Source organism: Poecile atricapillus, chromosome 3 (genome assembly GCF_030490865.1).
Source record: "Poecile atricapillus isolate bPoeAtr1 chromosome 3, bPoeAtr1.hap1, whole genome shotgun sequence".
Taxonomy (NCBI): Eukaryota; Metazoa; Chordata; class Aves; order Passeriformes; family Paridae; genus Poecile; species Poecile atricapillus.
Window position 1 is genome coordinate 105,789,796 of NC_081251.1, and position 27,405 is coordinate 105,817,200.

The 27,405-nt window shown below is 39.6% G+C and overlaps 1 protein-coding gene across 2 annotated transcripts; it reads left to right on the forward strand.

The window, feature by feature from the left end:
- Nucleotides 1-116: 116 nt before the first annotated feature.
- HNRNPLL (heterogeneous nuclear ribonucleoprotein L like) lies at nt 117-27,007 on the forward strand. Of its 2 annotated transcripts, XM_058835904.1 has the most exons (13): nt 117-438; nt 8,650-8,768; nt 8,882-9,119; nt 12,404-12,489; nt 14,318-14,414; nt 14,522-14,594; nt 18,519-18,590; nt 20,102-20,319; nt 20,505-20,626; nt 21,265-21,466; nt 22,340-22,397; nt 22,514-22,612; nt 23,769-27,007. In XM_058835904.1, the coding sequence occupies exons 1-13, from the start codon at nt 232-234 to the stop codon at nt 23,822-23,824; spliced, it is 1,647 nt and encodes a 548-aa protein (XP_058691887.1). In that variant the 5' UTR covers nt 117-231; the 3' UTR covers nt 23,825-27,007. The 2 variants fall into 2 exon arrangements, with proteins under 2 accessions (XP_058691887.1, XP_058691889.1); XM_058835906.1 differs by lacking the exons at nt 22,514-22,612; nt 23,769-27,007 and having other exon boundaries at nt 22,265-22,397.
- The last annotated feature ends 398 nt before the right edge of the window (nt 27,008-27,405 follow it).

The following is a 27,405-nucleotide window of genomic DNA, read 5'->3' on the forward strand; positions in this document are numbered from 1 at the left end:
ATCTGATGGACATACACAGTGACCAATCGTATCGGCGCAACCGTTCCCTCCTCGGCTCGGAGCCAATGGCGGTGCCGGTGGCCGGCGGAGAGGCGGGGCCGTGTGCCGGCGCGGGGCGGGCCGTGTGCGGGGGCCGGGGCGCAGAGCATCGCTCGGGCTCAGTACCGCCGCCGGCTCCGTCCCCGCTCCCGCGTCGCCTCGCCCGCCGGCCGCCCCTTCGCTCCCGCGGACATGTCGTCGCCGTCGTCCGGAGAGCGGTACGAGGAGGAAGAGGAGGAGGAGGAGGAGGAGGACGGCGCCTACGAGAGCCAGGCCAAGCGGCTGAAGCCCAGCGCGGCTGCCGAGGAAGGCGAGATCGAGTACAGCGGCGCGGAGGAGAGCGAGGGCCGGCGGGACAAACCCCCCGCGTCGCGCGGCGGCGGCGGCTTCTCGGGCGGGGTGAGGGACCCGGGGCCGGCGGGCAGGGGGGCGGCTCCCCTCAGGCTGCCGGCGGGGGGAGGGGGCCCGCCCCGCCCCTCCCGCGGGCGAGGCCGCGACCGCCCCCGCCGCTGCTCCCCGGGCAGGGGGGCCGTGCTCGCGGAGGGGCGGGGGGCTTCCCACGGCCACGAGGCCTTTCCGGGGTCGGGGCCCTCTGCCCGCTTCCCAGGCATGGAGGCGCTTCCGGCGGGGTGGGAATGGCGGGGGCTCCGGGCCGGGTCCTTGCTGCGCTCCCCGCCGCAGGCGTGCGCTTGTTCCTCACCGCCCTCGGGCATGGGCTGAGCCTGCAGCCTGAGGGATGGAGGGGTGAGAGCGATGTGGATCTGGGAGCTCACGGATTGCCGCTGTTCCGCGGATAGCTGTGTGCCTTTCGGGATATCGCCATTGCAAGTTTTGTGCCGGCCCTGTTGCTGAGCGTAACTATAGAAACACCGAGCGGGGGGGTGGCGGCGGGGGCTGAAACCGCGGCCGAGGGTTTCTTTCAGCCTCCGTTCTACCTTTGTGTCTGGCACCATACGGCAATCAGGCTGATCGTAAACCACTGCCTCCTTTTAAAATTAATTTCTAATTCTGCTTTCTCCTTCCCTCTCACACTGCTATGAGCACAATGGTTCTTTTTTTTTTTTTTTTTTTTTTTTTTTTTTTTTTAACTACGTACCTTTTCCTCGTGAATTTGCATCTAACTATCAAGGCAGTCCTTGACCCATAAATTTGAGCTAACGAGACTTTTCTGTTACTGCTTGATTCTTTATCTAACTAGTTGTGTATCTGATTACAACCATTTTTCTCCTTGATGGCTCTTTCTGTTTCTTACTTGAATAAGCCAAATCAAGAAAACATTGATTTAATGTCAAAGCTTCAAATTTGGAATACCCGTTTTGTGATTTGTTGAAACGAACTTGCTTATCACTGGGATGAGTTAATGAGGGACCATTTGCTGTTACCATTTCTCCAGAAGCTAAATCTATTGATAGAGAAGGTGCCTGCTAAATTTATTGTCCTCGTTTAACCCTCTCCTGCAACCAAGCACTGCACAGCTGGCTCCTGCCCAGGCTCATGGGGGAGAGAATGAAAAGGGTGCAGGAGAGGAAGATCTTGCTCTGCCTTCTTCTTTACCCATTTTATATGCTGATTTCATAGGGTCTGGGATATCCCTTAGGTCACTTGGGGTCACTCTCGTCTGTGCTCACATGTGGAGCCTTAGGAGGAGCAGAGAAAGCCTTGATTCTTGCTCAGCAGGAAAGAAAACTTCTGTACTAACAGCGCTGTTTTGAGCATGTATACAAAATATAACCCATACTGCCGTGGAGAAAATCATTATTACAAAAGTTTCCTGATAAACTGTAACAAAATAAATTTCGGGAGAGAAGTGTTTTAACTCTCAAGTTTCTTGTGACAGAGCATCATCTTTGTTACAGTCAAGACTTAGTAATGTGCTCTGTCTTAAAGGCCAGTGCTGAAAGAAATTGTTATACTTGCTTAAGTTATCTGGAGAGTTTGTCATGTAGGAGAGCTGAGCGCCTTGCAGTGAGTGTTTCAAGTAGAAAGGATATTCAGCTTTTGTCTTCTTTTCTGCAGTACTTTTATGAAATCAACTAGTTCTTATATTTCTCTTTTTCCTTCTTTCTGGGCCTTGGTTTAGAGCATCTTCGTGATGTCTCAGTTTATCCAAGTTTGCCTTTCATGGTAAGGAGATCATGGGGTATGTAACTTCACCTTTTGGATCTCAAGTATGACAGGTGCTGAGGCTTGTGAGTGAAGAAACTGAAACAAATGTGTAGCAAGTTGAGAACATGAGGGGTTTTCAGCAGCTGGTTGTATCAGTGGCAGTGTCATTGACAATTTATTGGCAAAATTGTATTCACAGATTCACTGTTGGAGAGGCAGAAGTTGTCTTGATGCTGGAGATCAAACTGGTTTCTTAAGCATAAGTTAACATCAAATGGAGATATGAAAAGTGAATGACTGAGTGCTTTTGTTAGTAATTTTATGTGAAGCTTTTAATAGCTAAATACCGGCTTCTATTAAGCAGAGTTAGTGAATGTGAATTTTCATGTTTTTTTCTCTAACGGATACAAAAATGTGCAGGAAACTTACTTATTCTGTGACATATCTTACTTGTTCCTCTGCAGGGAAATGTTCTCAGCTTATAAAAGTTGTATGTGGTTCAGATATACAAGATGAAGGTAGGCTGAGAGGAGGGAAGAAGTGTAAGTATCCTAGATTGCTCCGAAGAGAGCAGAAAAATAAAGTAGGAGGATCCATAGCTAACGGGGAATTAGGAGAAATGGAAAATTATGGTGAAATTATGATGAGAAATGAGATCAGAGTAAAGAGTGATAGGAGTCTGGAAGCTTTATGATTTTTCTTTTTTTAATTTTTTTTTTAATGTATTTTTCCCTCACATATGGTTTGGAATATCAGGAACTGTACACTCATATTGATTATATGCCCTTGTATAAAAGCTCTTTTGTGCTAGGACTCCTCTGGCAGGTTGGTGGGGTCACCCTCCTGGGCTGTATTTATTATTGTGGCAGTTTCCTGTTCTGGGACTGTTGCATTTGGCTGAAGAAGCCCTTCATGCCTCTATTTTTTTTTTTTTTTTGTTTGTTTGTTTTGGTTGGTGTCTTTTGTTGTTGTGGGGTTTGTTTTGGTTTGATTTTTTGAAAAGGGTGTCTAGAAATCTCTATGTGAGATCCAGAGGGAAACCAACATTTGTTTTGCTCTTAATTTTCCTCTGTTTCCCACTTGTGTGGACACAGCCAGAGGTGTACCCTCTCCTTCATGGCTCATCTCCAGGCTGAGGAGCAAGGAGGGCCAGGAACAGACCAGGATGTTGACCAGGGAAGGAGCAGGATGTGTTCCTGCAGAGTATTCAGTGGGAAAGAGTGTGATTTGGAAGAATACCTTTACAAAAGCAGTGTTGAGTGGTGGTGAAGCCCTGTCAGAGGAATCAGAATTGCAGTGTAGCAGAGGGTCAGGACACTGGGATAATGTGGGCTGAGACTGTGTTTAAGGGAATTTTGAGGACCTTTCAGCTCCATCCCCTCTCCCTCCCTTAAATGTCAGTTTTATGGATTAATGTCATTTATACAACCTGTAGCATCCGCTTCCCTCACTGTCTCTGAGATACCTATTCCTAAGCATTGTTGTGAAGTCAGGAAGATCTATTATCCCGGTTCTTACGGTTGGGGAAGGTGAGATATGGTGTCTAAATACACAAACGGAGCTATCAGCTGCTGCAGGGTAAAACAGGGTTGTGATCTTGCAGCTTCTCAGCCACTCTGTTGAAACTTCCTGGGTGCTAAATGGAAAGCAGCTCTCCTTGCAACTCAGTTGCTTCGTGTCTAACACAGGCAGTGTGGTAACAGCAGCTAAATGCCATGAGTTCAGATCTTGACCTATTTTGCAGTGACTTGTCCATGTCTTAAATGAAGTCCATCCTAGAAGCTGCTCTCGAGTAAATGTAAATAATCTTCCCTCCTTTGTCCTCCTTCAAAAAAAATCCAAACCAAAACATTACCCTCAGGCTGGTTCTTCTTCCAGTATCTCAGGCCAAATCTCCTGATGATGTGTTGTGTAGGGTTTTGTTTTGGGATGGTGTTTGCTTGGTTATTTTATTTATTTATTTAAATATATATTTTTTAACACGTTTTAAGGATATTCAGATTGTCATGAGCAGAGAGGAAAATAGAATAGACTGTTTCAGTTGGAGGGGACTTGGGACAATCATATGGTCCAAATACCTGACCATTTCAGGTCAAATAGAAGGGGTCATAGTGCAGGTACACTTTTTGTAGCAGTTGAAATCACGGAAAGGACGCAGTGGTAGAGATGCATTAATGAAAGAGAAGTGATACCTAAACTCATCCAAATGGGATGTATGGGGTATGATTAATCTTAACCCCTTTCTTCTGTGTAGCCCTGCCCCCTAGGCCCCAATACCAACCAGCAACAATAAAAAAAGCACTCCAGGATATATAAAACTGATTCATTCTTCCACTGCCATGGAGCCTTAACTTTGTCTTGTCTGCTTGGTTCTTCCGAGACACTTCCCCCCACTCACCACCAGTTCTGTTGTATCTGTAAAATAAATTTCAGACCAGTTAAGAGGGTTGCAGAGAGAGGAGAAAGTTGAGAGTGAATAAGATAATCTGAATGGTGAGAAACTAAGTAAGAGTATATTTAGGTATTTGGCAGAGGGAATATGAAGAAGTGCCATCTTTTTGCAGCAAGGGAAAAAAGAGAGATGGAGGAGGCAAACAGTGAAAAGAAATAAGCAGATGCTCAAAAAAAGGTAGTACAAATTAATAGGACTAAAGTGAGTATACTGACTGAAAGGTGTCTGACTGGAGAAAGGATAAAGGACACATTTTTGTGCAAACAGTTGGTGAGAAAATTCTAATCTGGAATTGACGAGCAAGAGAGGCGTTGTCCTGCAGCCCGTGATGACTTTCTTCCTTTTTGGAATGGCAAGCTGTAATTAGTTGGCAAGAAATCATTGATATGTTTTAAATGTTGTCTAGAGGTATGTAGGTCACCAAAAAATGGATGTAAAATGCCACAGCCGTTCTTTGAAGCTGCTTCTGTTGCAGTCTTAGGTATGTGAAGTCACTTGTTTGAGCTTCATCTGCTTGGATATGTCAGTGCTTCTCCTTCTGTCTCAGCTTTGTTTCAGGGTAATCATCTTTATGCTCCTGGTTTCTTTCTTGAGGAAAACCTTTTCTGTCCTTGTTACTGGTCTTGAGCAGGAAGTCTGTTCCATTATCTATTTAAATTAACTGCATTTTCTGTCCAGCCTAATGATTCTTCAATCATTATTGAACTTTCAAGCCCCCTTAGGAAATATATATGTATATATTAATGATACAGCTAACATTGGCTACTCTGCTCTCCTGGCTTTGGTGGAGTGCAAAGTGTGGTGTTGGAGTTTTGCATGGGGCTTTGTGCTCTGGTGGGAGCTGAGTTACTGAAAGACTCCTTTGTAGGCAGAGAAATACTGGTGGTTGTTAGTGTGTGAGCAGATGCTTTGATATAACCTTTGTCTGTGTGCCAACTGTAGCACATGTAGCTTTCAAGATACAGTGGCTGTGAGATCTTGGTCAAAATCCTGCATTGTTTATCTCTGGGGAGAAATTCCAGTAGCAGTTGGATGAGCTGTGAATGTTCTGACCTTAGCTATATGCTTTACACTCTGCAGACATGTTTGATTTTTCATGTGGTCTGGTGGTTTTATTTCTCCTAGAGGAAATCCAGGGTCATTCTAGATTTGCTTGATACTGCAGCTTTGTAGCTGCAAAACCTGTTTGACAATAATATGTGTGTCTGCCCTTTGTGAAGACTTTTTTTGCACCCAAATATATTTCTGTGGCACGTGTCCCCATCTTTCACCAACCCATGTGCTCTCTGAATGTTAGTTTGAGGCTTCCTGGCTCAGGACTGGTTTGTGCTTGGTTCTTGTGCTGCCCTTCACTGCTGCCTGCTAGAAACTATTTGGAGTAAAGCAGAGACCCTCTGATTTGGCCACCTCTGTGGCTTTATGTATATAAAAGGGGTTCTGTAATTCTCTGTAGGTAAGTCCTTAGGTTAATGGCAGGTGGCTGAGCTGTCACTCGTTTGTGTTTGGGTTTTTTTTGGGGGGGGTGGGTGGGTTCTTCTGTGGTTTGTTTTGGGGGAGTTTTTTTTTGTTTTTTATTCCATGCTTCTCGAGCTTCTGTGCAGGTAATGGCAATTTTTGATTCTTTCTAAATCTCTTGCTAAACCTTGCTAAAAGAACACTTTCTGTATGATGATTTGGGAGAAGGAAATTGGGATTGGAAAGCCAAATGTTGCTTTGATGACAACAGAAAGCAAAATTTGTATTTGTTGATACTCTGCAGAAGTGCAGACGCCTGTACATGTTCATGTAACTCATGGATAATGGATTTGAAGATGCAAATGTGAAAGTCTTAATTTTTGAGAGAATTTGCACTTTTAGAAAGATCTGTTTTTGCAAATACCTGCTGCTAGATAAAAATACAAAGGGATGTGCATAACAAAGAAACATGAACTGAAACTAAACCAGAAATTTGGGCTGGGAAGGGGAGGGAGAGTGAAATACTTTTCTGAGTACCCATTCTCTGAAAAGCTTTATGTGATTTATGGAGATACTAGTTCAAAAAAGTAGTGAGTGGCAAGTATTACGTTGCTAGTAACTGTTCCTTGTGGTGAGACTGCTTCGATGAGCAAATCATTGCTTGTATTCACCATGTGATTAGACAGAAATATTATTAGATGGGATTTCTCGAGAGTATTAGACCAAAAAGGAAATGCATCCCCCTGGCACTAACTGGGATCTTAATGTAGTAGCAAGTATGCAGGGCAATGAATAATTTATGTAATTGTTTTTGATTGTTCTGTAGACTGTAAATAAAGGCGCATGTTATCTCAACACCTTAGAGTAATAGGGTTTGCAGGAAAAAGTGGTAGTTTTTGTTAGTTTTCTCTTGAAGATTTCCTCACGTGCTTTTTTCAGCTTTGAAAAGTGTGTATGTAGGTTAAGACCATATGAGCTGAAAATAAAATCTCCCTGTAGTTCTGTTCCTTCTGCAATTACCTAAGCATTTGCAGTTCAAAGTATTAATCTTTTGCGACTACTTTGATCACTGCACCTGCCATACACCCGAGCTGATTGATTCAGGATACAAGGTAACTTATGCAAATATCACCAGTGGTGTTTTCCCAGCATTGCCGCATTTCTTATTCAAAGAAATGTGCTGTCACTTAAAATGCTTTAGTACTGCAAACACATAAAATGTAAGGTAAGCTTAAAATATTACACAGCAGATTGTTCTGGCATCTGAGGAAGCCTGAAGTGCTGGCTTTTGATTCAAACAGAATGGTCAAATCCTCGATTTAAATAAAATCTGTAATTGTTTAGTGACAACTGTACGTGGAACACAGGAGTTAAACAAACAAGACTCAATTTGTAGTTATCTGGAATCCGTTTTTTCCTGGCATCTGTAGTTCAAATAGACAGAGAAGAGAGGAATGTCTAACAGTAGTACCAATCATTGTGGTTACTTAATTATTTGAGCTCAATGCTCCTTTGTGCTACAAATGAGAATCTCTCTCAAGTTCCAGAAGATTGTGCTGCTGTTTAAGAAAAAATAAAAAATCAACAAGACTTGATCTGTTAGATGTAACACACTGATGTACTCACTAAATTTAAATACATCAACTTCACATTGCTGTTACAAATATGAAATTTGCTGCTGGGTACTTGCAGTATATTTTACTGTGCCCTTTATTATCTCTAATCTTTTTTTGATCATCTCTCATTATTGGCTTGCATTCTTCTTCTTTTATTTTCTTTTTTTTTTTTGTTTTTTCTCCCCTCCATGTCCTAGAATATTAAAAATAGAATTCAGCCTTACTTCAGGGTTTTCATGGAAAGATGAGCTGATTCCAACCCAAATTCTTCAGTTGCACAGAACTGAGCCTGTCTGAAAGTACCTCTGAAAAATATTTATGGTGGGCATTCTGTGTGCTAATGCATGACGTCTGGATCCATGAATAGTAGTCAGCCTTGGGGTGGAAAGAGCCCCATATGTACAGAAATTGTGAGTTTTTAAAAATGTGCGTTCAGAATTAGAAGGGAGGTTGGGTTTATTTCAACCATAATCTGGAAGCTGGCGTTTTCTTGCATTGTGGAGCATTGGAAAAATACTCAGTTTGCATTCAGTTTACAGATGGCCCTCATTTGTTCTTGTTTTTTTATTTTCCCAGCCTGTCTCAAAAAGATACCGGCATCAGCAAGCAGTGTCAGAAATATTTTAGCTGTTGGACGTGTCCTAATTTATTTTTTTTATCCTCCTAATGAATAGGGTGTGTGTAAGACCTCCTGCAACTCAATCAGTGTTAAATGCCTGCCTTTTTTAATACAAAAAAAAAATCCTGTGTGTGCAAACAGATTTATTAAATCTGAAAAGCTTTTTATTTTAAGTAGACTTCAGCAACTGAACCTGGCAATCCATTTGGAAAGAAAAGTTAAATTATTTAACACATGCTTAGATTGTGCATTTAGATGGCTGCTTCTGGACCCAGTGTAGTGTCTACCAAGTATTTATTTTAGTTAATGACAGGAGTGTTCCTTGCTCTGTGTTGAATTTTAAAATGTCATTTTGTTGCTAGGATGCTGGGGGAAGTCATCACAAAGTCTCTGTTTCTCCTGTCGTCCATGTCCGAGGGCTGTGTGAATCTGTCGTGGAAGCAGATCTTGTGGAAGCTCTTGAGAAGTTTGGAACCATATGGTATGTCTTTGTTAGGAATTGTTTGGAAAAAAACATTTCATAAATGACAATTATGGGAGCTGGGAGTTGTTTTGAGTGAGCAGGAAACCTCAGTGTGATGTTTCCCTCACCAGCTATGTCATGATGATGCCGTTCAAGCGCCAGGCTCTGGTGGAGTTTGAAAACGTGGAGAGTGCAAAGAAATGTGTGACATTTGCAGCAGATGAACCTGTGTACATTGCTGGGCAGCAGGCCTTCTTCAACTACTCCACAAGCAAGAGGATCACTCGGCCAGGGAACACTGATGACCCATCTGGTGGGAATAAAGTTCTCCTGCTGTCAATTCAGAATCCTCTCTACCCAATCACAGTGGTAGGTTTTGTCTTGTTTCTTTTTCTTTTCTTTTTTTTTTTTTTATGTCTTCACATAGGTAACACGCATGTTCTTAAGTAAAGGTTTTTCAAGATGATTCAGTCTAGTACAGATGTTTTGCAATACATTTGAAGATTTCGGAAGTGAGGATTTTGAAATGTTGCTGCATGCTTCTGGAATATTTCCAAATGTGTTTCCACAGCATCAAGATTGATATTTAGGCTCTGAGTGGTGTATGTTTAAAGAGCAAGTAATTTTTCCAGTAGGGAAGGGTTATTTTATTGAAGTCCTTCTAAAGTGTTTCCTTCGTGGAAAGGTGAAACCTTTATCTTCTGATGATCAATTCCAGTTTGATGGAATCTTCTTCACTTTTATTTGGGCCAACATATTTTCCTTTTTACTATTTCAAGTTATTCATCGTCATTTATACACTTGTATCCTAATTTATTGCCATTTATTAATGACATGTGTACATGGTTCTTTAAGATATAGGTTTGGGTTTTTTTGTTGTTGTTATTTAAAAATTTATGTTTTATCATGCATTAATTGCTTATATTTTTCATAGAAGATTTTATAGTAGATGTTAAATTTCATAAATATATAAATATATTTAAATATATAAAAATATATTTATATATTTAAATATATATAAATATTTCAGAAAAAAAATTAAATTGTGTACTATGATACAAGTATGAATCATTTGTTCTTAGGGATGTAGGATGGTATGGAACCAAGTAACTTTATGCAAGCATTAAGTTTTATTTAATGTGCTGTATATTATGAGAGGAAATTGACTCATTTGACAGCTTAGTATTCCTGAAATTACCTCAAGTAGTCAGTTCCACATCTTGTTTTCTGCTTCACTGTCTTGTGAGTGTTGATAGCTTTTTGTCTGTTGATTCATCAGTGAGTGATGAATTTTCTTTCTCCTGTCAATTTCCTTTATAGAAAAGCAGCCATGGTGCGAGTTGCTTTTTGGTGTTTAAAAACAAACCTGCTCTGAGCTGTGTGAGCAAATCCACTGACTGAGTTAAAGTATTCTTTGCACATGACTGCAATACGAATTTTGTAAACTCCCTTTCATTCATGCATTTTAAATTTGCCTTGTGTGAGCTGCTGAGTTGAAGGTGGATGCTTGAAAAAACTGGGAGCAGAAGCCTGCTAGGAGAGTTCCATGGGAATTCTGAGGATGAAGCCTCTGGCACAGTAGCTCCCCTTTAAAAACAAACACACACCCCCCCCAACCTCTTCCTTCCCACTGCCCCCAGCTGTTTCTTTAGCATATACAAATGAGTGTTAGAAGCAGGCAGATTTCCAGAATTACTGGCAAGCAGCAGAGGTCATTGAAGGCAGCGTAGTCACAGCAACTGGGGAGAGCAGCTGTACCCATAACAGCTAAAAATGTAGCGAGAAAAATACAAATTTTGTGCTTGTCCAGTGGGTTAAAACCAGAATGCTTTAGGTAAAGTCTGCATATTAAAAAACCCACCCCCATCAAAAGAAAAAAAAAATGAACCAAACATCCTTTCCCTTAAAAAAAAAAAAAGACACAAAGTCCAATACTACTACTTCCTCTTCAACACTTCTTAAATTTGAACTACAGATAGAAAAAATAGATGAAAAATTGCAACCAGTTTTAAGTGGCAAGTCTGAATAACTGCAGTAAACTGTTGTAATTTTTTTAAAACCTTTACTTTAAAAACAAGATAGAGTTTTTGGAGAGAAATTGATCTGTTCAAAGACATCTTGTGGCAGAAGCAAAATTGTTCTAAGATTTTGTTGCAGCCTATTTTCCTCCATTGCAATTGTGGAACTAGGTTCTCTCATAGAATTCTTTATTTTTTGAGGGATGTAACAGCAAAGGGCAAGAAGAGCATATTAACTAGTTGCTTTTCTCCCCTACGTGATAGGGGGTGCTGGTGTTTTGAAAAGCTTTGCCTGAGATGTCATATAAAGGTCTTTGAAGTTCATTTCCTTGTTTCCTTACCTGGGGGCAGAACTTTGTCAGGGATTTGTCTGTTCAAAGAGACTTTCCCAAAGTGACTTGTGCTGCTGCAGTCATTGCTGTCTATTCAGTCATACCTCGTAATTCTCACTTCTAAACCTTCTGTACCTGCATGAGGAAGGTGTGGTGTACCTTAGCAATTGAATTACCACATTCTAGTATGTATATAATGCTAGTGCTTAATTTTTTAATAAACAGCCTTCATTACTGTGTCTTGTGAACCACTTGATTGATTTGGTAATATGAAATAGCTGAATTATGAAACATAATTTAAAAATCCAGCTGTGTGACTGCTGGCTAATGACACTATTGGGTTTTTGAGTAGAGCTTATGTTTTGAAAGACAATTTTATTTTGTTTTAATTAAGTGGCTGTGAAGGAATTTTTTGAGGGACAAATTGTGAAAGGAAAGTCATATGAAAATGAATGTCACCTGGAGCTAGATAGTTTCTAGGAATCTTTTCTCCGAAACAGGAGAGATGGAGGGCAGCCTTGTGTTGCCAAGAGTGCTGTAAATGATCTCACAGGTCTTATTTTATATGAGTTCAGGTGGTGTGGGCTGTGTTTGTTTTAGTTTTAAGAAATCTGCATGCCCCCTACTCCTTTGCCTCCCAATTGCTCCTCTACTCTACAAAACATAATAATAAATATTATACCTACTTCCTTTGCCACTTCTCCCTCTTGACCCCCAAATAAACCTGAGGATGTACACCAAGATCTTGGAATAATCATTTTGGAGGTTTAGATAAAAAGAAAGGAAGGAGCATAGCACCCACTTGCTTCAGGTGAATGGAAACTGTTGAAATTCTCTTTTTGATGAGCTATCTAAGTTTACATTTTCATCTATTCCTGGTTACTCTCAGAAAAAAACATGAACTCAGCTGCTGGAATCTTATGAAATGGGTAACAAGGGTCACTTTGTCTCTCTGCTGTGGTAGAACTACTGCAGGGCAATGCTTGAAAGGTAGCAGAGCTTGATCCATAGATGCATTTACTGGGTTTTAACATAGTTGAAGATACTTGTTAAACCAGTATTTACGTAAGTACTTCTTACAGCAGTCTTTTCCTGTTTTGAAGATTTGATTGCCTGTAGTATATTGATCCATAAAAATGCCAATCATCAATGTATTAATTGTAGAGAGGAAAATAAGAAATGGAAAGTTAACAAGCCTCTTCTTTGCTCTTTGGCATTTAAATGCCACTGCAAGAAAATGTTCTGAGGACCAAAAGTGATTGGAATTTCATATCTGACTAAATTTTTTTTTCTTCTTCCTTAGGATGTTTTGTACACTGTGTGCAACCCTGTTGGGAAAGTCCAGCGCATTGTTATATTCAAGAGAAATGGAATACAAGCCATGGTTGAATATCCTTTTTGAGTGTGATTTTTATTTTGGGTTTTTTTTTTGCTGTATGTTCTTGACTCCAGATAGGTTTAACATGCAAATGTCGGAAAGATACTGTGTGATTTTGAGAAATTATTTCTTAATTTCTGTCTAAGACATGGTAACTTCTAATTTTTGTATGTCTGTAAGACCAAATAGTACTTACACGTTTCATCTTTGTAGGAAAATGGCATTGTCAACAGTGGTTGATAACCATGTTTATATTCCCTCAGGCCTAATAATTGCAGACATGAATTGTGTCATAGATTTGACGACCCTTTATACACAAAAGTTTCATGGCTTCTGCCTGTGTTGATACTCAATAAATGGGTAAGGGATTGCAGAGGTGCAGTTTGTCTTCTTCAGACTCTTTAAAATAGTCCCAGTATGCACTGCTTGCCTTACTATTTTGACTTTATAAAGCAAAGGCCATCCTTGACCTTGATTCATGGGCATCATATGTTGAAGAAATTCCCTGCTCTATTATCCTACTGTTTATTCTGTTTGCAGCACTCAGTTGTTCTTGGCTTGAATGTTCAGAATTGTTGTGTGTTGCTGTGGTTTGTGAAGCCCAAAGTCTGATATGATTAGGCCTTAACTGACAGCCCTCTTCCTAAAGCTTTATTAACATCCATTTTTAAACTGTTATCTGGACAAAATTTGCCAGATTATTTGGAATTACTTTGTGATTTCAGATGCTGCCAATGTGATGGTTGTATTGATGATTTTCCAGGCAAAGGGAACTACCTAATTTCTATTAAATCAAACTAATTGCTATTCATCTCTGTAGAAAACTTAAACCATGTGTCCTAACAGACAATAATTTGACTTACTGTATGTGTTAAGCTTGTCACAAATTGAATTGTCAGGATCAGATGACTTGTACAGTTAGGGGTTATTCTTCATCTTATGAGAGATTAGGGAAGTAGTGGGGAGGGTCCTGCACACACCTAGAAACGTTCATCCTTATGTCCTTTGAAGTAAATTCTGTAGCGTGCCTTTTATTGAAAATGAAACCAGCCAGCAACTGAAAGAAAACTCATAAATATGAGTGAAGTAATGCAACAGCAAGGAAACAGTTGGGGGTGGCAAAGAAAATGAGCTTCAAGATAAGCCTTTTCTGAAAAGTTAAAAAATTTACTCAAATTTAAATGCTACTTGAAGTACTCATTACTTGTGCAGTTCAGGCCAGCGTCAGTTTCTTGCAGGTCTGGGAAGCTTAACTTTCCTAATTTTTAAGTTCCACAGTGAGCCTGTGTCACTTTGGAAGAAGATGGACTGCAGGAATGTGGTAAAACCAAGGCACATTCTGTTGTTTTGGACTTTTTCTAAAATGTCACTAAATGATACCAAGACATGGTGCAAAAGGTCTGTTCTGCTGCAAAGTTCAGGCTTTCTGACACAATGTATTGCTGAGTATGGGTGAGATCATGGGTTGTGATGTGCCAAGGCTCTGGCACATTTTTCTGTTAATGACAGAACTAATCTTGGAGCATGGGGAGCACATGAAATAACTTAGGTGTTGGAGCCTGGTACATGCATCTGCCTGCTGTATTTTTTTGAGGCAAGATCAATATTTATTCATTCAAAGTCTCTCTTTTAGTTAAGTGAGATTTTTTGGCTAATGAGCTAAAAAGGGTGTACACTTAGTTCTTTGTGCTTTAAAGTAACTACTGTGATAAGTCTGTGTGGAGTTCTTGTAGTGTATACAGTAGTCAAATACCTGCAGGCTACCAAAGTAAAGCCCTATCAGATAAAAGGGATGTGAATGAGACACCTGGGGAAAAAGATCCTTAACATGATGTGTATGTTTGAATCAGTGTTTTGTGCCCAGAAGGCGAAGGCTGCGCTCAATGGAGCAGATATCTATGCAGGATGCTGCACACTAAAAATTGAATATGCAAGGGTAATGCTTGGACCTTCTCTTTTAATTTTACTAAAAAAAAAAAAAACAAACCCAAAAACCCATATAGTCAAGGCTTAACCTCTTTCACTTTTACTTTATTTGAACAGCCAACTCGACTTAATGTCATTAGGAATGACAACGATAGTTGGGACTACACTAAGCCATATCTGGGCCGCAGAGGTAGGTTCTGATCCATTCTCACTGTAGCTGTTTGACTGTACTAATGCCAGCCCTTCACACGTGGTCAGGCTGTGTGGCAGCAGTCCTTCCAAAGCAGGCCAGTGCTGCTGGAGGCTGTGCCACGGCAGGGAATTAACCCTGAGCCCTAGTGCCCCCTACTGCCGTGTGCTTGAGCCATTTAGTGCAACAAGGAGCCCACACCTCCAAGCACCTTCGCAGTTCTCAAGGACTTGCATTTCTCCAAGCAGCTCTCTCTCTTTGGAGGAGAGGAAACCTGGCACAGACTATTCCTTATAAGCTACAAACTTGCACACTGCTTCTCCTTCGAAAGGACTCTTTTCCCCTATGTTGGACAAGGCATTAAGAAGGATAGAGGACTTCAGCAGGCTGACTCTACACTTCATCATGCACCACATCGGCATCAGCAAAATAAAACCCCAAACAAACAAAAAAACCCTCTGAAAAACCTCAGACTTGCAGTTCACCTTGTCTGCATACTGCATGCACCACCACCACAAGTTTGTAAAGGAGGACATTTTCAGTACTTCAGATTTGTGTGGGATGAATAACATGATAGACTGTACCCATTCTGTTCAAGTTTGTATGTATGCTGATCTTATTTCCCTTAAAATTACCACTGAAAAATCGAGAACCTCCAAAATTAAGAACCTCTTGTTGATATCACTGATGTTGTAATCTTGTTATTACTTGCTGTATGTGAGAGTTGCATTCAGACTTAACAGTGTAAATATTGTTTAGTAGTAGGGAAGTACAATCATTATATGCAGATAGTTGGAAATGAGCAGTGCAATACCAATAAGTCCCCTCAGCTATACTTCAGTAATAAAATAGGGAGATTCATAATCGGTACAGGCATACTGTCTCTTAACTACTCAGCTGTAAAAATTCTCAGAGCTTAACTCATGTCAGTGGAAACTATGATTATATATGTACAGTCAAACTGCTGTCTAGCCTAATTCATGTAAAGTGTTTATTTAAAAATAACCAAAAATCTGTAACTATTGAGTGCAGTGTTCAGTAACCTATGTACAATAATGTGTTCAATGTAAAGTTAGAAAAGTGAAGACAATGTGACCAAGATAGAATATCTACTTATCAAAGGCTACATGAGAACCAGGGCTTTGGCTGTCTCAAGAGATTTGCATTTCCACAGTAATTCTGCAGAGACACTGGGCTTGTGAAACTGTTGTACAACTAAAAACTTAGGGCTTGGCTTTTCAAAATGAAGTTCTTGTAAAAAGTTAACAAGGGAGCTACAGTATTGGTTGCAGCTTGTAGATTATGACAATTTGTATCGGGATTCAAATTTTTTCTCAAATTCTTGAGTCAAAGAAAATGGATTCTGGAGAAACTCAAGGACAAAAAGAAAAATCGAAAGGCTTGAATTTGAAATATTGAAAGGATTAATTTGACCCTTGTATCTTTTGATCATTGCAGTGTTTGGAGGCTGACTTGTAACACTGTGCATCTAAATGCATTATGTAATTGGTCTGCAGAGGGGTATGACTGTATGAACTAAAACTTCCCCAAACTTGAGCAAACAGTGGAAAATGAAAAACTTAGGATAGGTGTGGCTTGCTCTTTTCAAGAACCCTGCTCTTTTGTTTTTCTTTTATTATTATCTCTATTCTCTATACATAAGCACCCTACTACACATAAGAGGAAAAAAAGTTAGACTTGTATTCTATCTATCTATCTATCTATCTATCTATCTATCTATCTATCTATCTATCTATCTCATTACATATTGTATGTAGCATGATTTTTCATTTACTATGATCCACATCCATTTATGTGGACAATGGGAATATAAATTCATGAATGAACAGTGAAATGTACTTGAGAAACAGGCATCTAGAGCAGTTTTGCCCATAAAGTAATCCAGGAGTTGTTGGGTTTTTTTTTTTTTGGAAAGAGTTTATGTATCTGTCCTTCAACTTACTCTTGCAACAGCATTATTTGGGTTTTGAACATAGTGTGATCTGAGCTGTAGGGTTCTCACTGCAGCAAAGATCTTATCCCAAAGGAATTTCATTCCAAGGACAGTCATGCCAATAAATCCTTTCAGAATTTCACACCTGCCTTTCAAATGTTAGGAAGGAAATGCATTTTACTAATGATCTGTTTTAAAGAACTGTTTCTGGTTCTTTATGGTAATAAATTTCCCATAATCTTTCTCCACTAAAGTAAGCATCCTAACAAGTGCCTGCTGCTGTGGACTCGTATTGCATTTGATTGAATGAAATAAACCCACCTGACTTAGTATTCTACTTGGCTTTAGCCAGAAATTTCAAGCTGTAGTTTGGAGCATTTCTTTTGGTGGTAATACAAGCTTGCTCAGTGATTCAAGGACCTGATGTAAAAACAAAACTAAAAATCAAGGAACCCAAGTTTAAACAAGATTATAAAGAACCTTTCCTTTCAGAATTATTTTTAACACACGTCAGTTCTTGTGTTTCAATGCTTGTTTACACAAGTATTTGTACTGGCACAATCCAGGGGCTTTGTTAAGGAAGGAACAAGCATAGGGCAAGGAGAGACTTGCACCACCATGAGGAGGAAATAATTGTCAAACTTTGCTCACAGAGTTCTTTATTTTACTATGGGCAGTTTCAAAGTATTTAGTTCCACAGACTGGAATTACAAAACTGATTTTTCTGAAAGATGATTACTGCATACAGTTTAAATGCTCAAAATACTTGATCTGACTGCTCATTTGCTTTCTAGAGCCAAGAACTGGAGCTGTTACCCTGAAAAGGGAGTGGAAAAATAAACCTGACAACAGCAGTCTTTCTTCTATATATTTGAAAGTGTTCAGGACTGCTCTCTCTTCAGATTTTACTGCCAAAGTAAATATCTGACTTGGAACCTGGCCTCAAAGTCCTGAGCAGAAAGGGCCATATGTGTTTTCATCTACCACTGTTGTGTAATCAAATAGTTGCTGTTTTTTGGGGAAAATACCTCCAACTGCATTGGGCTGGAGTTACTGTTTTCAGCAGTCATACTTAAATATCCTGAGAATTGTTGTAAATTGTTAAATGCCTTGCCCCATCTTTTCAATGTGGCTTTTTTTTTTTTTTAATTGTTGCTTACCACAAAGAAATCTGGAAGTTTAGATTTTTTTTTGTTGTGCAGCATGGATCTGATTGGAAAATACAGCTTTGGCTGTGAGGCATTGCTTCCTTCCATTAATGTAGACCCCTTGCTTAACTTTATATCCTAGAGAACTGGGTTTTCATAAAGGATTGACTGTTGTTCAAGTGCATTACTCAGTGATACTTTCCCTCAGTTGAACTGTTATGTGCTGCTGATAATGCCACAATGTACAATCCTTTCAGCACGCCCATAAATCAGTAGGTGTTCTGTAAATATATATGTACACATATGTAATGCTCTCTGTTTACTGATTATGAAACCATGTAATACAGGTTGTTGTTGGCTTATGCTGAAACTTCTTGAAAGAAGCCCACTTTGAAAATGTGTTGCTGTTGAAGCTAATATTATGATTCAGGTACTGTCTTTCAAAAGTACTGCATTTCAAATTTGTTTTAAGAGACACATGGGTAAATCCTGCTGTATGGTGTTTTCTATACTAATGTGTGGTGTCTGTTTAGGAGAACTATTTGGTATCTCCATAAACCTTAAATGTCTGCATCTCCTCATTGGCCACTGCCCCAAATCAACTTAAGTGCAATTTGTTATACAAATGGCAGTCTTTTAATTTTGGTGTCCCAGGGCTACAGCTTGTGTTTTTAGACATAGAGTGAATGAGAAATCGTTTATAAAATTAACAAGGACTCAAAATACTTTTTCACTTCTTAACTAGAAGCTTTGTGTCTTAACTGGAGAAATCAAGTGCCTGGTTGTGCATACTAAACTGGTTTCTTTCCCTTCCCACGTTAGACAGAGGGAAGGGCCGACAGAGACAAGCTATTTTGGGAGAGCACCCATCATCCTTTAGACATGATGGCTATGGTAAGTAACATGGGATGACAGCTGGTTATGATTTCTTACATGCTCTGTGGAATTCTAAATATTTAATCAATGCTTAGCTGTGGTTCCCTTCAGCATGAACAGTTCTGTCAGTCTGCTGTCAGTCTGCCTTCTGAAACACTGCTGGTTCAGTGAAATCCATGTGCACTATTGCCTCACCTCTTCCTGTCACCCAAAGCATTCAGCTCTACAGGTTTATTCCTTGGAAGAAAGTTTTCTTTCAGTTGCCATCACTCTGGCAATGGGTAGAAAATGATATCTGGATTGGGAAAGCAGTTTTCTTCTAGAAAATGGCAACATAGCGTAGTCAATGGTTTGGTACAACAGAGAGCTCTGATGTCTTTACATGCAAAGCTATGAATTGTTGGTATTGGCACTTCTAATATAGCTGATTCAGAAAAGGTACAGCTATGTGTCTGTAGAGAAATTATGTTTTGGAATCAGCTCTATGAAGTGCTGTGTTTGTTACCAGTGCTCTCTGTAGGGCAAGACCTGCTGTCACTTGCATGTGCTGAGCAAAGACCTCAGGGTGGAGAAACAAATGTCCCCACTCACATGTGACTTTTCTAGGTATTTACTCTCTCAGCTCTCAGGTGCAATGTGGTTTGTCTTGCCTCTTTCTTTGCAAAGGTATTTTTGGTATTTTACAATGTAGGTTGACATCCTACCTAGTCCTTCCAACGGTTCTTTGAATCTCCAGAATTTCCAAGTCCCACCTTGATTCTGTGATCTTCTGTTTTCACTCTTCTGATATATCCTTCTACCTTAAGTAATGTGTCCATCTCCTCCTATACCACTGTTTCCCTTTCATTCCTGCTTTCTGCTGTGGAAAAAAAAGGGCAAAAGGTTCCTTTTATACTTGGCTCATGTGAATTTCACATTATTTTTGTCTCAGAAAAACAGGGATCCTCCCCTGGTCTGTAATAGTGGCGTTTTCTATGAACAGGGGCACTGCTTACTAGTACTGTCTCACCACTAAAAAAAAAAAAAAAAAAAAAAAAGTCTATTTCAGTGAAACTTGTCACTTTATCTACAGTGGAAAGTAGTACCACTTCATTTTGCATTTGTGTGGGGGTTTAAGTATTCCTGTTTCTTCCAAATGAGCATTTTGTAGAAAGACAGGCTTCTGACTTAATCTCATGTCTCTGGGAAAAAGAGCTGTGTCATCTCCTGACCTCTGTCTCACTCCTTTTGGTTTGTTTTCCCAACTTTGTAATATTCTTTCTTGGTGTCATGTAGCTCTGTTACTAGATGGGAATATTTCAGAATGTTGATTTTAATTATTTTCTCTGATACATTTATGTTCTAATATTTTGCACGCTGCAGGGAAGATAATGATTAATGATTTTTGTAATCACTATATCTTTTTTCAGCAATTGCCATAACCTTCTGCCCCTTCTTTAAATATGCATTATCTGTGTGGGCTTTGATGCATGACTACTTTGTGAAAATTATTTCAAACAACATAAAAACATGGTCTCTCATCTCCTTAGGCTCCCATGGACCTTTGTTGCCCTTGCCAAGCCGGTACCGCATGGGATCTCGGGACACTCCAGAACTTGTTGCTTATCCGTTGCCGCAGGCATCCTCCTCTTACATGCACGGTGGAAATCCTTCTGGGTCAGTTGTCATGGTTAGTGGGTTGCATCAGCTCAAGATGAACTGTTCAAGGGTATTCAACCTCTTCTGCTTGTATGGAAACATTGAGAAGGTAAGGCATGATTTATCAGAAACTTGGAAACTACTATGCAAAAAAAGCTTGTCTGAGCCTCCAAAGCCAACTACTTTGGAAAAAGCCTGTCTGAGATTGTCTAAAAATATATCCTAATGTTTTATAAAACTATTGGTTGAGCTCTTTGTTGCAATGTATTTTTTTTTTTTCCTTATCTATCTTAGGTGAAATTTATGAAGACTATTCCGGGCACAGCACTGGTTGAAATGGGTGATGAATACGCTGTAGAAAGAGCAGTCACACATCTCAATAATGTCAAGTTATTTGGAAAGAGACTCAATGTCTGGTAAATATGTTTTATCAGATTAATAGTCCACCAGTGGGCAGATGGAATGAGGTTTCAAAGGGACAATGTCACATTACTCTGTTATCATCACTGGAGTTATGATTTCCAATTTACCACTGTTTATTTTGGCTTTCAGCTGAAGGAGGGTGAATTTAGGTTAGATATAAGGAAGAAATTCTTTACTGTGAGGGTGGTGAGGCACTGGTACGGGTTGCCCAGAGAAGCTGAGGATGCCCCATCCCTGGAAGTGTTCAAGGCCAGGTTGGATGGGGATTTGAGCAACCTGCTCTAGTAGAAGCTGTTCCTGCCCAGGGCACGGGGGTTGGAAGGAGATCATCTTTAAGGTCCCTTTCAACCCCAACCACTCTTAAGATTTATTACTATTTATAATTTTATTTATTTACATTCATAATGCATATTGTCATTACATGGATTGGCCACTAATAAACTGTATTCCCAATGTGTCTTATCCATTCTTTCTTCATTTTTTTAAGGAAAGTGTCAAATCCAACTTATCCTGTTCTTACTGTATTTATTTCAAATTGTTATAAAGAAACATCAGATCTTTTCTAGTAAGATAATAATCTGCAAAATATGATAGCCTTAATTATTTAAGAAACTTTATCCTTAAATTCCAGTGTTTCCAAGCAGCACTCAGTAGTTCCAAGCCAGATATTTGAACTGGAGGATGGCACGAGTAGTTACAAGGATTTTGCCATGAGTAAGAACAATCGCTTCACCAGTGCTGGCCAGGCATCCAAGAACATCATCCAACCACCCTCCTGTGTGCTGCATTATTACAATGTTCCCCTGTGTGTGACTGAGGAAACATTTGTAAAGGTAGGCACTTGGAGTGGCTGACATCCAGCACTTTCTGAGCTCTGTCCTGGCTTTTCATGGTGCTGCTTTTAAAAACAAGTAACTGGGAGGGTTATAGCAGAGCCACTGGAAGAGAGCTGTTCCTTAAAACACATTTGTGTAGCCCTCCTGGATATGTTCAATTCTAGAGTTACTGTCTCAATTTTAGTCATACTTAAAAAAAAAAAAAAAAAAATCTTGGAAATGAAGTTGAGGAGCTTAATGTGGGGGGTTTTTGGAGGAAAGGGAAAAGACACAAAGGCAAATACAGGGAAGTTAGGACTACAACTCACAAAGGATTTACTGACTCCCTGTAATGACTGCTAGGATGTTTTGGAATGGAGACAAGCATACACCTGGGACCTTTGGCACAGCTGTATCCTAAATGAACTCTGGATGCTTAAAACATGCAATACTGGGCCTCTTTAAGTGGAGGCAGTGGTAAGATTGCTGGCAATTCAGTGAGTTCTTTTTCAGTTCAATAAAATATATGTTTCCAACTCTGAAAGGGAACTCTGGTTCCCAAGTGGTGTCCTTGTATGTACAACTTCAGAGCTACTGTATTGGAGCAGGCATCCAACAAAAAGTAGAATTTGTTATAATTTAAATACATTTTTGGAGATAGCAGTGATATCACAGATACAGGAGCCTTGTTTTACATACTACAGAATAGTGTTCTAAGGAGTTACCAATCTAAACATATTTTTTAAATTACTTGCCATAAATTCTTGCAAACTCTCTTAAAAAGTCAGAATCTTGCTTTTTGTGTGTTTCATCCAGGAACTTGGAATTTTTGCTAATTTGTTGATGTGCACTTTTGCTGGAGTTTTACCTCTTATTTTATTTCTGTGACAGTTATGTGAGGATCATGAAGTTCTCAGCTTTATTAAATACAAAGTGTTTGATCCAAAACGTAAGTAAAACTTGACCAGTTTGAGAAGTTACTTGATTCCAGTTTTGATCTGAGTATGCGCTGTCAGGAGACTTTACTGATCCCCTCCTTCCCATTTTTATTTCTCCTTTTGACAGCTTCTGCCAAAACACTGTCTGGTCTTTTGGAATGGGAATGTAAGACAGATGCAGTGGAAGCTCTCACTGTACTTAATCACTACCAGATAAGAGTCCCAAGTAAGTAATCTTACTGCTGAATTTTTTTTTTTTTTTCTGTGGAATAGGACTTTAGGATTTTGGTAGCCACAAAAATTATCGGAGGGCTGGAGCACCTCTCTTGTTAGAAAAGGCTGAGAGAACTGAGGCTGTTTATCCTGGAGAAGAGGAGGCTCCAAGATGACCTCACGGTGGCCTTCCAGTAAAGCAGGCCTATAAAAAAGAGGGAGAGTGATTTTTGACATGGGCAAATAGTGGTAGAACAAGGAGTAAGGGTTTTAAACTAAGAGAGATTTAGGTTTTAGATGTTAGGAGGATGTTCTTGACTGTGAGGGTGGTGAGGCACTGGCACAGGTTGCCCAGAGAAGCTGTGGTTTGTGATGGATGCTTCCAATACATCCCTGGAAGTATTCAAGGCCAGGCTGGATGGGGCTCAGAGCAACCTGGTTTAGTGTGTGACATCCCTGCCTATGGCAGGAGGTTGGAACTGGATGAGCCAATGAGGTGATCCCTTCCACCCAACCCCTTCTATGATTCTTTCACAATAAATATAGAGAAATCTGCAATGTCTTGAACAGAGGATTCTTTAAATTACTCACCTCATTGCTCTCAATTTATTGCTCCTGTAGCATGTTCCCTTTGAAAGCAGAAATTGTGAAGCCAAGCTGAATTTAGCTCCAAACTAGCAAGAATAGAGTGGGGTGAGTTCACCTGCTAAACAAGTACACAATAGGCCAGATCTGCACTGAACAATTAAGACAGTTTACTTGATTAAATGGAATTTTTCCAGGTGTACCCAGACATAATTTTGAATCCAGGCCAGTGTCTAATATTATTTTAAACTTCCTTCACCTAACTGTTATGAGTTTGTCTCCCTGTGAAGTGTTAACAGTTTAAGTATTTTGTATTCCCCCCCCACCTTTTAGTCCACCTTCTTAATAAAGGAGGCAGGATATTTTTGAAGATAGTATGATAAGCACACTGTTCACAATTTCAGTTTTATCTCAGTTTGTAGAGGTGGTAACAGCAGAAAAGGTTTCTCTTTCAATGTGAAAAAGGCAAACCCCAGTGGAGGTGTGAGTGTGAAATACACAGAACTGGTGAACTTGCCATGTTATGGAAGATGGATCAGCAGGAGAGCTGTGCCCACGGTGTGTTCTGTGTTGTCTCCTTACAGATGGCTCCAACCCTTACACCTTGAAGCTTTGCTTCTCTACTTCATCCCATTTATAAAGAGGACAGCATGTTAAGAGCTACGTTCACTCGGATTTGCAAGTTAAAAACTACACTTCGTTCACAAAGCTCTAAAGTGGTTGTTCTAATGTTGCCTTGTTTCAACTTAATTCTAATATCTTTTATCTTGTTTTATAATAAATGGATGTTCCTTCATAAATACAAACCAGATTTTTTTTTATTTTTGCCTCTGAGAAGTACATGTTGTAAGCTTACTACAAAGTTTGTATTTTGTTAGTGTAGTATCTTCAAATGTCTAAAGAAGCACCAGTAGGATAAACAAGATTGTTTCTTTTCAAAAAATGAAATATATTTGCATTTTCAAAATGTTAAAGATTAGCAAGTATTTTTCCATTTGTAGTCTTAATTGGCAGATAGAACTATTACAGCAGAATTTTAAATGTAGAACTTGTTTTTCAGTATGTTAAGTAGTGAAGTATGTTGCAATACTAAAAAGAAGCTTGTATTTATAAAATGCTTTGATTGGGTTAATGTTGCACATACTGAACTTTTAGTAGTATAAACTTGATTTATAGTTCAAACAGAGCTAACGTAGAAAATTATTAAATATGTACACGTGTATGGTATGATTTCATACTTATTTAAAGTGGGGTTTTTTGTTTTTTGTTTTTTTTTTTTAAAAAAAACCTATTTCCCGTTTGCATTAGCATGATGCCATCTACAGCTAGTCCCACCATAGGGGCCTTTTAAAAATTAAAATTGCAAGCCTGTATCAATGTGTTCATCCTCATTTTCCATGATTTAAACTTAAATCTTTGGTGTTTAACATATCCTTTTGACTCTTTTTTTTAAAGCAGTGGTTATGACATACTAAATGGTAAAAACTGTGGTGGGTGGTGGCAACGTGGATTGCAATAGAAACCAAGGTGGTAAAAACAGTTAAAAGAAAAAGAAAGCCCCCACCATATCCTTTTGTAGCTGGACAGTTAATTCAATGTTTTCTTCTGTCTGATTTATCTTAAACATCTATTATGACCATGGAGGAATTAATTGGGTGAATAGTCTTGGCTGGTCTGTAGTTTAAGCTGAGGTAATCTCGGTGGAATTCAGGTAAAGTAACTGATTATGTGGTGTGAAATCAATGAGGTGAGAAATTTTTCACTTTGGAGAAGATGATTTGTTCTGGCCCAGTACTTTGAAACCTATCTTCTGGAACTGCAGTTATGTCCTATTTGGGCTAAGCCCCCACAAATGGAAATCCAAGTAGAGGAGTCTGGGAGCTGTCCTAGACTCTGTGTGTTCCCCTTTCTGAATTTGCAGTGGATTGTTGAGGGCCTCTTCCAGTTCTGTTCTTAGTCACTGCAGAGAAGTTTCTTTATCAGCTAGTTTATGCTTTATCCTACAAGTTCTTTGTTCTGTCTTTATGGATTTTATCTATATCCATCCTTTATGCAAGATGATTTGTGCAGAGTGCTTGTCCTTGAGAGGTTATGTTGTAGGATGTTTACAGGCTGTGGGCATTGCACATCTTTCAATACAGACTGGATTTTCCCCATTCATAATTTCAAGGCAAAAATTCCTTATCATACAAGGGAAAATGTGTCAAATGTCCTTCAGGTTTTCTTGTCAACAATGACTTATTTTTGCCCTGTCTACCTCCATTTTGTTCATGCTTCAGGTAATAGGTGTTTTAAGTATTCACATCAGTCTGGGAACTGAAACCAGCTGCTTTTTGGCAGCTCTTTCAGCACAGGGTTTGGAATAATCCCAGCCTCCTGTCTGTGAGGTGGCAAAGAGACTTGCATTTTAGGGGCACTGCTGAGGCTCTTTCAGCCTCAGTGCTCTTTCCCCAGAAATTGCTTACAGACAGCTCCAGCGCAGAAGTCCACGTGCCATATCTTGCTGCTAGTGAAATGCTCTTCGCTGCTTAGTGTTTTACCTGTAAAAGATCTCTCCCCATATCTCATTTGTCTTTTATCAACTTAAATGTTCTGTGGAAGTCTGTTTCTCCTGTCATAATTTCCATTGCTTGGTTGTATTGATGTAGTTCCAGAAGTTGTTTGTAGTTGAGCATTGAAAACAGTCTGTTTTCAAATTGCAGTGTGGGATGAGTGACCTGTAAAACATTCAGGTTTCATCTTTAAACAAAAAAAAAAAAAAGAAAAGAAAAGAAATGCACTTTAATGTTTTTGTGTCCTCAGTGGATCACAGCATTCAGTGCCTAAGATGTTCAGGTGAAAGGCATCTTTCCTGTCTCTTCCCAGATCAAATGGAGCATGGTTCTGGGTATATCATATAGGACTTGATAGCAGTTGGATGGCCCATATGCAAAATGAGTAGCCTGTGCCATGTGGGGCAGAAAAGAGAGGAGACTGAAGAATTGTCCAAGCTTATTTCTCCACAAAATAATCATCTTATTCGTGTGTTCATGTGAACAGGAAAGATTCCTTGTTGGTGCTTTGCTGTTAAAAGAAAATAATGTTTTCTCTTGGGCCTACCAGAGTGGATGCTTGTCCTCGGGAAGGAATGAAGTTGGTCTTCTTCCACACCCAAGGTCTGTGTTCACCTTTAGTTCTGCTCCTTAGAACAGAGCCCAAACAGTGGGGTAGGTGGGGAATTAGTTGCTCCAGAGGGAGTGAGTGAAGTTTGTCTCTCATTTGGCAGTGGTATTACCATACTTGTTACATTAAAATTAAACTTCATGGTCTGTTAATGCAGGGGATTTTTTCCTGTCTCTTTTGCATAAGTCATACAAGCAAAACATTGAACATTGCAATGCACATTCCCTGCTGGTAAGCAGCTGTCATTCACAATGTAATATCTTCATGTCTGTCCCACTGTTTGTTTTGTTGGTGATGTTTTGTTTGTTTTTCCAATTGATCACCTTTCATTGGGAGTAAAGGTGTATTGAGGTGGAGATATGTTCCTCTTCTCATTATACTCTTAATTCTTGTTTATATTTATTTTTCCTTATATGCAAGAAGTGTGAAGAGTTGTTTTCTGACTTTCTATACCACCACAGCAAGATAGAGTGCATTGCTAGGGTGATGAAAGAGAAGATTTAAAAGAAACCATGGAGGATGTATTTGGGTGTCCTGCTTTGTGAAAGGAATGATACAACTGGATGTGGTGTCACTAAGTCTGTCTTTTAGAAAGGGATAATGTTTGGGGCAAGCTGGCTTGTTACTGGCTGAAACCCTTTTGTTGTAATTAAATGCAACTGGCTCCTTTTCCTGCTGTGTGTTTTCTTGTGAACAGCTCTTGAACTTGTTTGAATGTGCTGGTGGCTTAGCAGGAGACATTCAGTCTCTTCTGTTAAATAATGCATCAAGGTCTGGGAACATGAGCACTTTTTGTTCAATTATTTTTTCATCTCAGAGATGTGTTTAAACATATTTGGGATTCTTTTGTATGTTCCTTTTTTTTTTAGAAGTACCTTGCATTCCCACATCTGTAGCTACCAGTGGGTTTTTTAGCCATTCCAGCGTTTCATGTCTATTTTATGTCTACTTTTATGTCTAATCAGTCAGAGAGAAGTGTGCTGCATGACTGATTTGTTGTGAAATTCAAGTATCTTCTCAGTTACACCATTAATATTGACACTTGTGGGGAGCAATGAT